Source organism: Tiliqua scincoides, chromosome 5 (assembly GCF_035046505.1).
Source record: "Tiliqua scincoides isolate rTilSci1 chromosome 5, rTilSci1.hap2, whole genome shotgun sequence".
Taxonomy (NCBI): Eukaryota; Metazoa; Chordata; class Lepidosauria; order Squamata; family Scincidae; genus Tiliqua; species Tiliqua scincoides.
In genome coordinates this window covers 4808120-4823915 of record NC_089825.1, presented here as the reverse complement: position 1 = coordinate 4823915, position 15796 = coordinate 4808120, and the positions used below count along the sequence as shown (strand labels likewise).

Genomic DNA, 15796 nt, shown 5'->3' with positions numbered 1-15796 from the left:
AATCTCATTAACCTTTATTAGGCATAGACATAAATACAAGTAAGCAAACAAAGAACAGAAATGGCTTGCCCCTAACAAGGGGGTTTCCACAGCTCATATATTAACAGCTCTATTATATATTATAATATCTATCTATATTAACAGACTTACCTCAAGCAAAGGAAAAGCAAGAAGGCTACAATGAGAGCACCTAGGGAAATGCAATGTCCCAGGTAGTTGATGATCATCGCAACCTTGTAATGGAGAGCAGGTTTGGTCTGGAGATGAGAAAAAAAGAGAAAGTCAATGTAACCTGATCTATGAACCTGACCATTAAGGTAGAGCTAACTGGATTAGGAAGTAGTAATTAATCTGAACTTTTATGCACCCGTGCCAAGGCATTTGTTGTGGATCAGACAGCTTCCCTGCCCATGAAATTCCCTTCTTCTGAGTCAGAGTGCTGGGCCATTTAGCCCAGTATTATCTACACAGTCTGACAGCAGTTCTCCGGGGCTTCAGACAAGGTGCCAAGATTAAATTGGGTGAACGACATAAATAGCTAGAACTTTACTTAATACATTTCTAAAATGCGGACTATTTGCAAGACACGACTCTAATAAATATTTGATCTGCAAATATTTTCGTGCGTTTGTGGCTCATTTTGTTTACGTAAGTTTGACTGTCAGGCATAACAATGAACCCATGTCGCATACATGATTCCCAGGGCCTGCAGCACATTATTTTCAAGAGAAGCTCCACAACTGCATTGTCTGTGATCCAAAGAACAGCATAACATGCTCATCAGGGCTTTAGACATGTGTTTGTCAAACAGAAGCTCTCTCTCCCTTGCCAAGCCATTGGCAACCTGCTTTTGAAACCGAGGGGATTTTTCAAAAGGGGAACAGGGATCTTCTGTTTACAGAAAATGTCAACAGGCTACAGACTTTCAACTCTGATTTCTATGATTCAGTGACCTGTTGCCTTTTTCCATAGAAATCAGAGTCGGGAGGGACTTTCAAGACCGTCGAGTCCGACCCCTGCCAAAACCTCCAACGACGAAGAATCTACTACCTTCCAAGGCAGACTGTTCCATTGCCAGTCTGTACTGGCAGGAAGTTCTTCCTGATGTTTAATTGAAATATCCTTGCTGTAATTTAAGCCCATTTCTCCTAAGCCTACCCTCCAAAACCACTTGACACAAATCTGCTCCATAATCCATATGACAAACCCTCAGATATATATTGTAATCATGTCCCCTCTTGTCTCTTCTCCAAACTAAAATGCCCGGCTCCTTCACCCTGTCTTCACAGGTCATCACCTCCAGGCTTTCTTGGTTGCCCCCTTCTGCATCCCATTTGACACCCCTTGGATCTAAATTTCAAAGGATTTAAAATGTAGCTAGAACGTTCATTAGGATTTCCCTCCTGGAATAGCATTAAAGGATCTTCACTGTCACAATTCAAACAGCTGCTTTTAACCTTTAAAGACGCTAATGGGCTTGGGACCAGGCCAGCTGAAAGATCACCTGCTGAACGTTCCTGCTTTATTGCAATGTGTCCTGACCCTCCTTGCTTCAGCAGGAGCCAGAAGAGATGGTTGCGGAACATGTGTCACTGGGAAGGAGCCTGGCAATGCCATCATCACCAGGCTCTGTCATCTTAAAGGGAACAAACTACCCTACAGCTGAGACACAGGGAGATTTGTTTGGGGGCGGAGGCTGGTATTAACTTAAAAGTAGGAGATGAGGGGGAGGGGGCAGAGAGAGGAGGAAGAGGAGAACAAAAGAACAGATGGCAGAAAAGAGAGAGGCAAGGGGAGGAAGGAGAAAAGGAGAGAAGCAAGGGAGCAAAGGGAGCACCTGGCAAAGGCAAGAAGGCAGGGAAGCCACCAGGAAGACCCTGGGAAGAAAGAGAAGGGCTGCAGAAGAGTGCCGGGGTGATCAGCTGTGCTGACCCCTGCTGGCACCCCAGAGTAGGTGGGCTTGAGTGGGGCCACAGTGACAGGGTGAGGAAGGGTGCATTGAGACTCCTCTGATGCCAACTGGAGGCAGAACTCTAGGAGTAGGACCAGTGGTGGGATTCAAATAAATTAACAACAGGTTCTATATCCTAATGACCATTTACCAGTATACCAAAAGATATACCGAAAGGTAGTTTAACTCTTGGGTGGATGCCATCAGGCCCCTTTTAAAGGCATCCAGGCCAGACGCCATCACCACATCCTGTGGCAAGGAGTTCCACAGACCAACCACACGCTGAGTAAAGAAATATTTTCTTTTGTCTGTCCTAACCCTCCCAACACTCAATTTTAGTGGATGTCCCCTGGTTCTGGTGTTTTGTGCGAGTGTAAAGAACAACTCTCTATCCATTCTGTCCATCCCCTGCATAATTTTGTATGTCTCAATCATGTCCCCCCTCAGGCGCCTCTCTTCTAGGCTGAAGAGGCCCAAATGCCTGGGCTTTCCTCATAAGGAACGGGCCCCAGCCCAGTAATTAGCTTAGTCCAGGGTTCGGCAACCCATCTGCTGCGGTTCCAGGTGAAAGTGGCAAAGGGGGTGACAGAGTGGCAGCAGAGGCAGCAGCAGGAGGTGTGCAGCTGCGGAGCTGCACCTGCACTTCACAGGGGAAGGCAAGTCTTCCCTTGGCTCCTCTCACTGGGCACCTCTAGCCCTCTGAGCCCATCCAAGCTGAAGAAGTGTGTGGGGAGATGTAAGTGACCTTCAGTTCCTTCCTGTGTGAGAGATGGAGGGGGCTGATGTCCCTTAGGGGCAAAAACTCTTCTGGGGAGAGCCACTGGTGGGGTGAGACACTGGGAGACTGACCCTCTTGTCTGGATCAAAGGTGGAGGGGGAGCTCCAAAAACTTCTGCAGTCTGGAGCTGGAAGGAGGAGGTGCCCCTTGGAGGTCCCGGAGCTGCGTTTCATTCTACTCTGGACTGACAAGGCAATGCTAGGCATTTCTACTCAGAAGTAAGCCCCATTGTGTTCAATGGGGCTTACTCCCAGGAAAGTGTGAATAGGATCACAGCCTGAGATGCTTCCTTCTTCGACTTCTGACTGATAATGTCTACTCAGAGGTAAGTCCCACTGTATTCAATGGGGCTTACTCCCAGGAAAGTGTGGCAAACTTTGCCACACTTTCCTGGGAGTAAGCCCCATTGAACACAATGGAACTTACTTCTGGGTAGGCACTTAGCACAATCCTAACCAGGTCTACTCAGAAGTATCTCCTATTTTGTTCAATGGGGCTTACTCTCAGGAAAGTGTGGTTAGGATTGCAGCCACTGTCAAGCAGAAGGCAAAGAAGGAAGCATCTCATCTACATCACTGAGGCTTCAATCCTATCCACACTTTCCTGGGAGTAAGCCCCATTGAACAAAATAGGAGTTACTTCTGAGTAGACCTGGTTAGGATTGTGCTCAGTGCCTACCCAGAGGTAAGTTCCATTGTGTTCAATGGGGCTTACTCGCAGGAGAGTGTGGATTAGATCGAAGCCTCAGAGAAGAGTATGAGAAGCTAAGGGTTGCTTGTGGGAAGAGGGTCAGGGCTGCTTGTGGGTCAGGGCTGCACATGGGAAGGGGGTCAGGGGTGCTTGGGGGGTCAGGGCTCCACAAGGGTCAGGCAGGCAGGCTGGGGCAGGAGGGGTCGCGGGGCGGGGGGCTCGCCCTCAGAGGTGGCGGGGCTCTTTGGGTGGGAGCAGCTCCAGCGCCCTCCTCTTTGACCCACCGGCGCCCCGACCCACCGGGAGAGCTGAGCCAGCTAGCTCCGCTGGGGAGGAGAGGTGCGGGGCGGGCAGCTGAACTGCTCCTCTTGCCCTCGTCAGGGATCGCGCCCTCTCCTACATTCTCAGAGCAGTCGCAGGAGGCGTCAGAGCTCCCTGCCAGCAAACGGTTCTCAGAACCAAGACCTTGATTAAGTAGGGGTTCCATAGAACCGGGGCGAACCGGTTGAATCCCACCACTGAGTAGGACTCATGGCCCTCCTTTCACGCAATCCACACCTGCAGGATGGGAAGACCAGGCTGGCTTCGATCCAACAGTGCAGGTGAGCCACAAGGTGCACTTTGCTCTTTGCGAGCGCTGCAAAGGCTGGAGAGATGAAGAGCCTCCACAAAACTTCCAGGGATGAAGGCAAGGGCAGGACTGGAGGGCATCTTACAACCTGGCTGCACTGGACAACCCATAAGTGATGATGGAATCTGACTAAGTTAAATTCTAACTGGCCAAGATTGCTTTTGTTCGATCTCAAAAAATGTCTCTTGACCTCAGATATGGGAAACAGCCCATTGTTACAGGGGATGATGGTGACATATCCAGGGTTCATCAATATGGAGCTCCCCCGTAGGATGAGCAGGAAGGACGAACTATAGTGTGATTCCTTAAGACCTTCTTCAGAGGTCCTACCTTTTTAGAGGTGCTCCCACTTTCAGAGGTCAGGTGGGCAGTGATCAGAAGCAGAGTTTCTCCGCAGGACACATACTTGGCATGTATTTTATTAAGTCTGAAATACTAGGTAAGACCATTTTGTCTTTCTGTGCTTTTAATACCTGATGTTTTGGTTGGTTGTTGTTGTCACTGCCATTCTATGTTTCTGTTGTATAGGGTTGAAAATTGGATTGATCCAATTTTGTCTGAGATTTTATCTATCTCCTTAGACAGGTGTCAAATGTAAAGGGAAGTCTCAGTAGGCTCTTTGCCCATGGTTGAAAGCCTATCTTTCCCCTAGCACAGGGGTGTCCAAAGTTTTTGGCAGGAGGGCCACATCATCTCTCTGACACTGTGTTGGGGGCCAGGGAAGAAAATAATTAATTTACATTTCAAATTTGAATAAATTTACATTAGTTTACATAAATGAATATATTAAAGATGAACTTATATGAATGAATGAAGGTCCTGCAATAGCTCAAGGCCTATAAAGGGCCTTGTACAAAGCAAGGCCAGCCTTTCCTTTGCTGCTGCTACTGCATCACAGACATGAAACAGCACGCAGTGGAGGGAGCCCTCATCCCACAGCTCATGCGAGAGGTCAAACAGTCTCCCTCATACTGAGAGCAGTTGCGTCAGGCCACTGTGGGCCCCACCAAGTCTCCGGAGGGCAAGAGGCTCATTGGAGGCTGGGGCTCCCTGAGGGCCGTATTGGGAATCCTCGAGGGCTGCAAGTGGCCCCAGGGTTTGGGCACCCCTGCCCTAGCATAACAGTTTGAATGACAGAATTGCCAACATGTCAACTGCTTCCTCTCCTCCTTTTTCAGGTAGACTACTGACTTAAAAGAACGTTTTGTGAAGTGCCACATATACATTTATACTATTTTAGGGATTGACTGTGGAGGTGTTGCGGCAGGTGCTGGCCAATCAGTGCTGCCCACAACAAGTTTTGGCTTGTGGCACCAGTTTTTTCAGAGCTTGACACTGGCGACAAAAAGGTACATTTGTACTGAATGCAGAGATGGCGCTTCTCAGTCAGCCCTGCAGCTCAACGAATGTTATACCTGTCTTCACCCATAGACTTCAAATGTTAGTTATATTAGAAAGAAGCTAAATAGAAACTCTCAGTTGTATTTTACATTTTGAAAAAGAACAGATGCATCCGGTCAGCTGAGCTGATATGCGCCGTCCGTGGAGATTAATAAACGCATAATAACAGACAGCAATAAAAGGTCATTTCAAGCTGAGTAAATCTTAGCTTTAATCAAAGCTGCGATTACAAGGAATTGTTTGGCCATAAACCCAGCCTTGCTCTTGCTTTTTTATACTTGAGCTGTTGGGTAGTTAGGGAATACTCCTTGACTTTAATATTTATAAAGCACTTAGGTAAATCTGCAAGGAATCTGTCAGGTGAAACCATAAATGCCTTCCAAACACTGGGGGCTTCTGGGAGCACGTCTGCTCTTGCCTGTTGAGGAAGAACCTGCCTACAAATGGCTTTGAGCACTCCCAAGGGGGCAAGGCTTGAAAATGAACTGAGCAGAGTTAAAACCCCAAAGGTGGTAGAAGAGTTATTTTGATGGCATTTGTTTGCAGTTGTTTTTGCATTGCAAAGAGCGCTTAAAAAGAAAAAAGAAAAAAGGTAATTTGTATTAGAATGCCAGGGCTTTTTGCAAAGGAAGTTGGATGAGAAGGTTCATTAATAAGTGACGTCCCTCCAATCTGTCTGGCTGTCATCTATCTCTGTACCATTACCCTACAAGTGAGGGGCTAAGGTCTACAGTAGGTCCAAGTAAATATCAATCAAGGGGCCAGACTGAATACAGGCAGCCTCATGCTGTGGAAGGACAGGGAGGTTGTGAATCTTCCTGCAGAGTGAATCTCTCACTATCTCTCAGCCTCACCTCTCTCATAGGACTGATGTAAGGACAAAAGAAGAGGGACTAGGCACACCACCCTGAGCTCTGGGAAGGAAAGATGGTTAAAAGCGTGAAAATTAATTGATTGATTGATTGATTGATTAAATAAAGCACCAGGCCTCCATTGCCCATTGCAGCAAAGATCACATAAGCTCAGGTTCATCAAAGGTTCTTCAACCTCTTCATTACTTAGTCCTGTTTGCTAGAAGCTAGACATGAGAATCCCAGAGTGCAACTTACGCACAATCTTCTAACGTACAGGTGAGGCAGACTCAGTGCCCAAATTGCCTTCCCTTCCTCGTTTTCATTTTAAAATTCCACATGCCCCTCAACCCCTCCTTACGCTGCTGCCTCCTTCAGCGCCCATCCAGTTACTTCTTTCAAAAAAAACTGGGTGAAAGCACGCTGAAGACAGAAGAGCAAGTCCTTTCATGCTCCCGGAGTGCTCCTGCTCAGCAAATCTTCCTTGGACAAAGTTGGGCACTCACTGGAAGAGTTTGCAAGGTGACCAAACAGGACTGCCGCCACCTTTCGCTTCCTTCAGCACCACCACAAGAATTGCTAGCTCAGGGGAGTGGTACTAGAGGAAGAGGCAGGCCACTGTCAACCCTGGTCCTGTTCTCACTTCCTCTGTCTTTGGTGGTGTGTTGGTGGAGGCCACAGGCAGCTATAGGACGCAGGGCACTGCCCACCAATTCTCTTTCTCTCCCAGGTTGCAGCTTGAAACAGCTGCTTCACCTGCCTTGGAAGTTTGGGAATTTGCAAGGATGCACAGAAAAATGCACACACGGAGAGAAACACAGACCTCTTCTGCCAGAATAGGCTCACATTGTGTGTAGTTAGCTTTGATGGCCCAGGTCCCGTTGCCCATGCATTCTCGATACGTATTTCCTAAAAGGAAAAAAAAATAGCTCTGTTAGAAGAGTTGAAACAAAACCCAAGCTAATTAAAAAAAAGAGTGATGTCTGATCAACATTGCTTGCCCCAGGTGGGAAGAAAGCAAATCCCCCTCTCTGGAGTCTTTGAAAATCCAGCTCAAGAACGAGGACACAACAGCTGCATTCAGCTGCCTTTAAAACCAGCAGCAGCCTATGGGCCACAGAGTACAGACCAGCTGGATGAATACAGACCAAGGCCATGCTTGTGAGCAAAGGGAGATTTTGAGCAGAAGGGTAGCTACGGGGAGGCGGTAAGTATTAGAGATGCCACAATGTGCCATGTAAGTGGACCCTCCCACTAGCCATTGAAGTTATCCTGCACAACGGTGGCACATGCTCCAATGCAAACAGCTTCAATAGCGAGTGGGAGTGGTTGCTTACATGGCTTCAGTGGTGTAGCTAGAGGGGGTGTAAAGCACTATGTTTTGCAGGGAGCCTCACCACTGCTTACAAGCAGCCCCTCCCCTTCCCTTTGGAGCCATTCCAGGTGGTGGGAGCAAAACAGAGATGTTTGCCTTGACTAAACAGGCACTCCATACTGCATTTGCCTCCGTTTCCACCACTCCCACCATCTGGAATGGCTCCAAAGGGGAGGGGCAGCTTGTATGCTGCAGTGAGGCTCCCTGCAAAACATAGTGCTTTGCACCCCCTCTACGTACACCACTGCATGGCTTAGCCTTTCATTGGGCTTTAAAAACTTTTCAAAACCTTTCTGTAAAAAGTTTTTAATGTTTTTAAAACTTAAAACACAGTTGTAAGTCGTGAGAAAAAACAATTAGGATCTGGACCATGGTACTTGGGGATGGAATGTTTAACCCTTTTCTCCAGAAACAGTTGCCCTCCAACTCAGTGATGCCCCCTGGACTCTATGTATTGGTATTGGCAACCATCAGTCTCGAAAGACTATGGTATCGCGCTCTGAAAGGTGGTTCTGGCACAGCGTCTAGTGTGGCTGAAAAAGCCAATCCAGGAGTGACAATCCCTTCCACACTGGGAGCAAGTGCAGTCTGTCCCTGGTCTGTCTTCCTGGCTATGGGCCTTCCTTCTTTGCCTCCTAGCCTCAGACTGTTGGCAAAGTGTCTCTTCAAACTGGGAAAGGCCATGCTGCACAGCCTGCCTCCAAGCGGGCCGCTCAGAGGCCAGGGTTTCCCACTTGTTGAGGTCCACTCCTAAGGCCTTCAGATCCCTCTTGCAGATGTCCTTGTATCGCAGCTGTGGTCTACCTGTAGGGCGCTTTCCCTGCACGAGTTCTCCATAGAGGAGATCCTTTGGGATCCGGCCATCATCCATTCTCACAACATGACCGAGCCAACGCAGGCGTCTCTGTTTCAGCAGTGCATACATGCTAGGGATTCCAGCACGTTCCAGGACTCATTCCTGGAGTTCCCTGAATTCCTGGATTCCCCTGGACTCATTCCCTCATAAACAAATGGTTGCCAACGCCACTCACTCCTATGGAAAACGTTTTCAAAACATTGGTTGGGAGTGAAGGGGGGAGACATGGGGGTGGGGGAGGGAATTCAGCTTCCCCTTAAAAGCTGCACTTTAAATTGCCCCGAACCCATCGCACTATATGCATTCAGTGGCAGACCCAATTCTGCAAAAGGGTATGCCAGGGTATGCCTCGTTTGGCCCTGGAGACACATTGAGCCACATGCCTTTGAGCGAGTTTGGCCCACCCAGTTCACTGTGGTCCTGCACTTTGTGTATAATCTTCTGCCTCTTCCTTTTGTGCAAGCTTTCCCTGTACCTGTCATTCCAAGGACGGCTGGCCTTTTCCAGTCCCGAACTCTGCTCTCAAGAGATTGCAAGAAGGATCTCAGAGATAGTGCGGTTGCTGAAATTTCATTTTCTTCAGCCGAATGCAGTCAAATATTGTTGCATTAAAATTGCTTGCTGGGATATTAAATTTGTGCGCCTGCAGTTTTAAAGTATCGTTTTGACAGAGATTTATTCTTCATCATAATCTAGCATTAGCAACGGATAGAAAACTCTTGACATAAAACCCAGGGGAATCGAAGCATATACCTGCCCGACACACACATGTATACAATTATGATAATTACACAGTTTTGAAAATTGAATCAAGTCAATTGCAGCAATTATTTAAAACATCTTGTAGTGATAGATTTATTTAATATTTTTAATCTTGGGCATTAAATTTATAAGATGAACAATCCATCCATCTGAAATTATTTTGCAAGCAGCAAGCATTGCCAGAAATCCATTTTCTGGCTGATGAATATATTCATGTTGAAGGAATATCTACAATCTCATTTTTTTTTAGCAATGAGGAGCTTAAATTCAGAGGAGAGGAAGCATCTTTGGCTGGAGACATATAATAGTTCTTCCTGAGAGTGGAAGGTGGTTTGAAGCAGAAATGATTGCTTGTGGATGCCCCACCTTTACATCTAGAGCAGTGTTTTTCAAACTGTGGGTTGGAAGCCAACTTCAGGTGGGTCCCCATTCATGTTATTTTTAATATATTAGACTTGATGTTCCCATTGTATGTGACTGCATTTGGGGAACTGTTACAGATCTGTATAAGCTACTACGTATATTATGTATGCATATTCATTTAACAATTATAGTAAAGGGGACTTACTCCTGGGTAAGCGTGGGTAGGATTGCAACCTAGGATTATTAAAAATCTTCCTGCATGATGATGTCACTTCTGGTCATGACATCACTTCCAGTGGATCCTGACAGATTCTCATTCTAAAAAGTGGGTCCCGGTGCTAAATGGGCGAGAACCACTGATGTAGAGGAATAGGTTTGGCAAGATTTTGTACTCACCCCTATGATGGACCTCCTTCCATGCAGTGGGTGGGGTAATGCCCTAGGCAGTGGGCATGGGGATGTACTATTGTCCTGCCCTGCTGGTTTTTTGGCTATCACTTTTGACAGACTAGAAATATTTCAACACAGTTGGCTAGTAGTGGTGTCACCAGCGCCTAGGAGAGGGGGGGTAAAAGGAGTAATTTGTACCCAGGCCCAGGGTCAAAAGGGGGGCCCAGGAGCCACAGGAGGGGGCCCAGAAATTTCCTGGAATATTACATTTTCCTGTCTACTCAGACTTGTTGCCCGCATGGGATGCTGGGGCCACTACCATGACTGGGGATGCTTTGGATACTACTGATGCCACATTGGCAGGTAGACCTGGGCTCCAAAGACTTTTCCAGCTGTCTCTACTCTCCCCCTACCTTGTTTTGCCCCTCCCTGTCCCTATTCAGCTTGCCTGTCACCACCCTCCCCCCCTCTGTTTCACACACACACACACACCCCTTGCAAAGGGGCCCAAAAGATACTTTGTACCAGGGCCCAGGGTCAAAAAGGGGACCCAGGAGCCAAAGGAGGGGGCCCAGAAATTTCCTGGGATCTGACATTTTCCTCTCTACTCAGACTTGTTGCCCACACGGAATGCTGGGGATACTACCATGAACTTGTGGCAGCAGTGACTGCAGCTATTGGCAAGCCATATATGCTGGGCCAAGGAATGCATACATGACACAGTGTCAGATCTGGCTTGCTACAATAGCTCTTTGGTTTGGGTATCCGCTTAGCACGAAGGAGTGTGCAGGAGCTCAGGGACACAGCTGCAGGACCACAGCTGCTGCAGAAGCAAGTTTTGGTAGGCACAGGACACTTTCCACCCTAGCGTCAGCCTAAATGCGATGGCACTAATTTTCTGCAATGGTTTTCTATATTTAAAAGATTTTAGAGAGACTGAGGAGCATGTTTGCTTTTCTACATTACTGTATCTAGCTGCCTGTGCCACGTGGGTGGGTTGACTTTTCCAGCTGTCTCCACCTTCCCTCCACCCTGTTTTGCCTCTCCTCGCCCCCATTCTCCTTTCCCGTCACCACCCTCTCCCACTGTCTCACCCCTCCCCCTTTGAAAAGGGGCCCCCCAAAAACTTTGTACCCCCTGATAAAATTTCTCTCAGAGGCCTTGGGTATTACCCCCCCTTGTGCGCATCAGCCAGTGCGGCTCGCACTCCCATTGATGCCGCTGACTATTTCACAGACCTGCTGAACCTGCTCAATCAGAATTGACAAAAGGGCAGAAGAAAGAAAAGTGTGCATTGTGAAAGTAGCCTCTCTCAAAGCACTTTCAGCTCTCTAAAAAAGTATTTTCCGCCTCCCTCTCCCTTCAACCAGCATTTCACTCACAACTGCCAGTAACTTGTATGTGGGAACCTGCAAGTGAACCTGCGATGGGCTGACTGCATTCATTCTGGTCTGATGGCACATATCTCACAAGCGTTGATTTGGACTCTTGCCTCCTTGGGAACCAGAAGGATAGTTACTTTGGGGGAGGGTGTTCAATGAGAATTTGCAGAAGATCTCTGAGGAATTTCACTTGCCGTACAGTGACACTTCCTCTTGGAAGTCCTCTTATGCATTTTCTTGAAAGAAACTCCAAGAAACACGTTGAATTTCTCTTTTCAACATTTCACTGCCAAACCGAGTTGACGGGCAGCTACCGGAGCAAGCAACTGACCCCCTCCCACTGTGTCCACATCCTCATCTGCGCACATGGGACCAAAAAAGACAGTTTGCGCACATGATCTATGGCCAAAGAGGCATCCGGAAGGGATGCAAAGGACTTGCCCCTGCAAAGCGGTGAACAGACATGTCACAGCGAGCCAGCGGCTCCCTCTCAGACGGAGGATCAGCACTGCCATCAGCAGCTTCTGCATGCACACCTCTATCTGACATGCATCCAGCCATATCCCCACAGAGGCAGAAAGTAAACAGACAGAGAGGCTCTGGGGAGGCAGCTGTGCTTATGTGCAAGAGCCTGATGCTCACAAGCCATCATCCGGCAATAGTTTCTGGGAGAGAAGCAGGCTCAAACCACATCCTTTTAAACTGGTTGGTTCCGCCGCAGAACCAAGCAAATTATAACTGGGGAGGGGGGCTCCTTGCCAGTGATTTTCTGACAAGGGTTACATTTCTGATCATCTTAATTAAGATGAAAAATGTCATCCACCTCAGTCATGAGCAGCAGGCTGTGACCAGAGTGATGACAGATTCCTGTCTGGCGTAGCTGACAACATTTGCCTCAGAGACAAATGCAGCCCATTAAAACAGCTCTTCACCAACTTCAGTGTGTGCTGCTGGTTGACCCCTGCATTCCCCGGGGAGGAGAGAGAAATAATTATGGGGATATGTTCTTGCAACTGCAAAATGTTGCTTCCCAACTGTTGCTCTCCTTGTCTCCTGTCTGGAACGGACCCCTCTCCTGACCCTGCCCACTTGCTCCCTTGTCTAGCCTGCCACAGACACACACCCCACCTGGCTACCTGTCCAATCCCAACCTTGCAAAGGTTTTTGTGGCTCATCTCCCTAAAGCAGATCCCAGGTCTCATTTCTCTACCTCCAGGGCTGATACCGCATTCAGATGTATTGGCTGGCAGGAAATGGTCTGTATCCAGGCCAAGTAAGATCAGAATCCAAAGACGGAAAGTGAATTCTCCTTGAAGAGAGACCTCTATTCAGGAAAGCCTGTAAGCCCATATTCTTCTCATTTGCCACAGAACCCAAGCAGTTTGCTTCATCTCTTGCCATGCCAACAGGGCAGGGAGGAACCTGCCATTTCATCATGGGTTACAAGTCATGGTAGGTATGTGCAAGGTAGAGGTAGGCTGCCTCTGATTGCAAGATACAGGGGAGGGCACCAGGACACAGGTTGTGTCTGTTGTCTGGTGTGTTCCCTGAAGCATTTGGTGGATTTGGAGACACAGGAAGGTGGATGAGATTGGCCTTTGGCCTGATTCAGTGGGGCTCTTCTTATGTTCTTATGTTTATGTTCTTATGCCAGAAAACATACAGCAGGAGCAGGCTCTAGGCCAGGGATGTCAAACTCGTTTCATATAGCAGGCCAAATATCATCCATGATGCCTGCTGAAGGCTGGAAGTGATGTCATTAGGCAGGAAGGGATGTCTTTAAACAGATCATAACCCCAAATAAGCACTTTTTCACTTAGGAACTCATTAGCTGCAAATGACAGAAGAGAAAATAAGCAAATCTTGATCATATTTCAAGATATGGGAGAGCCCGGTCTTCATGTGGGCTGCCCTTTCGGCAGTGACACCTCAGCACGGCTTAGCAGCAGAGAAAAAGCTTCCACGAGCTGCATCTGCCCCCCAGACCTAATGTTTAACACTCCTAGGCAGGAAAATCTGGTTCAGCAGGGGAGCTGTCCAGCAGAACTCAGTTCAAGCAGCCGGAGCTGGCTTCCAGAGCTAAGCGTAGGAGCTGTCCTTACAGAGATGCACCAAAGAGAGAGGCACCAAAACAGTGACTAAGGAGTTTTGTGCAGCAACTGTTACCCTGCACATGCCTGATCTCTTCTGATCTCGCAAGCTAAGCAGGGTCAGGCCTGGTTAGTACTTGGATGGGAGACCACCTGGGAATACCGGGTGCTGTAGGCTTATACCATAGTCTTTCGAGACTGAAGGTTGCCAGCCAACCATTCGGTGGGCCAGGCAGCCCCCAACCTTTCCTGGAACTCAGTAGGGCTATCATCTAGAACACATAGGCATGCAGAGAGGTGAGGCCTCAGGCTACCAAGTACCATATGCAGCTCCAGTTCTGGGCTTTGACCCACACTCATCATCAGCTCTGCTCCGGAGGCAATGATGGAAGGGATGGAGCTATGTGGGAGCTACATCTTGCATCCGCAACAACTAGTATGTGCCTTGAGCTAATATCGCCAGCTACTCAGGAGGTTAATGTCCTCAAGGGATTTACTCTTGAGTGCAGATCTAGATTTTCCAATAAATTATCCTTATGCAAATAAATTATTGTTTACTATTTGATTAATATGATCTTCTGATGTGGTCAGCCTCAGTGTAACTCAGAAAGTAGTCAGGATAACAATCAAACTGGCCACAGAAGGCTTCCAAAATACTGATGCTGGAATCCAAAATTTGTTGTCTGTATATTCAGAGTTGGAGGATACTGTTGAGGTTCATCAGTTCTTCCAGAAGCTGTTATGAAGAAACTACATCAGCTTTCTTAAGGCTCAACTATTCAGAAAGAGACATCAAGGAACAAGACTATTTTTGTTACTCAATTCTTTCAGTTAGTAATCGCCCAATCCATTAGAAAAGTGGGATAAAAAGTACTGTACATAAGTAAATCCTATCCTCCGCTGGCACACAGGATACACTCCAGCAGGGACCAGGCTGGCTGGGAGAGGTAAGTAAAGAAGAATTGTACTTACCTCTCTGGTTGCGGTCTAGTCCTGTGAGCCCAACTCATATCTACACCACGTCTGTTGCTGGTGTAGGTCTGTTATGCAGAAGGGGATGTGTCAGGCCCAGGACAGAGGTATAGGATTCAGCGGCTGCCAATGCCACCAATATTTGACCTGTTGTGACCCAATCCCTGCCCCAATCCTCCCCCAGCAGCTGGTATATGGGTTGCTGTCTGTGGTTAAAAGGTGATCCCTGGTGTGGAAAAGATGAAGGAAGTATCCACTTAGAAAGGTTCATTCCAGAAAAATCTGGATAGCCATATCACCTATCATCATCATCAGAAAGTAAAACTGAAAAGAATGAACCAAACCTCCCCTGTTTGAACTAAACCCCCCCCCCCCCCACATCAGAACCTTCGGCAGAGTCATGGGAATAATGTTTTTAAAAGGAACCGCTGATACTCTCAGTACAAGTCAGGTTAAAAAACCACCAGCAAAAACAGCACAGTCTGAGATGAGCTCGCAACAGACAATTCCCATGACTAGAGACTTTAAAGAAGCAACAGGCTACAGTTATGAAAGAGATATCCGCAATATTAGGAAAAGAACTGCAAGTCACGTACAATACTTTAGACCGGGTTTAAACAATCCACCCACCACATAGCTCATAATTGATTTTTATCCAGCCCCATATTCTGCCCAGATCCCACCTGATCTTCTGAGCCAGTATTTAGCAGAAATGACTCTGCTGTTTGTAACAGCTCTAGCGCAGTAAAAGGAAATTCTACATATGATTGTGACCTATCCATAGTTTTTAATAGATTGTTTTTATCTTGGGAGCTCTGTTCATAATATGCTATAACCTGTTATGATCATATTCTGTATGAAGGCAAAATTTTGTGGCTGAACAAGCTTCAGTCAACCAAGCTGTATTTTCTTGGGGGGGGGGGGGAGTTTAGGAAATGGAGTGAGAAAGATTCTAGACTCAAACTATATGTTAAGCTGAACGCATCCTGTGGCCTGGTGTTTTCTGTTTTGAAGAAGTGGCTGCAGGGGGCAGCAAAAAGGGGTGGAACCATGGCAGGGGGCAGATGGTGTGGAACTGGTTTTCTTCCACAGTGGGCTTTAGGACTCTGCCCCTGCAATGGTTCTGATCCTAAACAAATCACTATTTGTTTAGCACTGTGTGCTATTTCAATTGGAAAAAAGAGTCAACTGAAAGGTTTTGAAATGGAATTAGTCATGGTGCATGCATGAGAGGGGCTATGGAGGTAGGCCACATCTCAGTGGGAGAGAATCCGTCTTGCATGCAGAAGGTCTCGGGTTTGACC

At 47.4% G+C, this 15796-nt stretch overlaps 1 protein-coding gene and 1 pseudogene across 1 annotated transcript in view; one reads left to right on the top strand and one right to left on the bottom strand.

Moving 5' to 3' along the window:
* The window catches only part of LOC136651581 (corticotropin-releasing factor receptor 2-like), a 151787-nt gene that overhangs the window by 52053 nt on the left and 83938 nt on the right, over positions 1–15796 (bottom strand). The window contains 2 exon segments of the mRNA XM_066628122.1: positions 151–257; positions 7126–7211. Of these exon segments, the coding sequence (XP_066484219.1) occupies positions 151–257; positions 7126–7211 (193 nt within the window).
* LOC136655197 (5S ribosomal RNA) lies at positions 13579–13698 on the top strand (annotated as a pseudogene).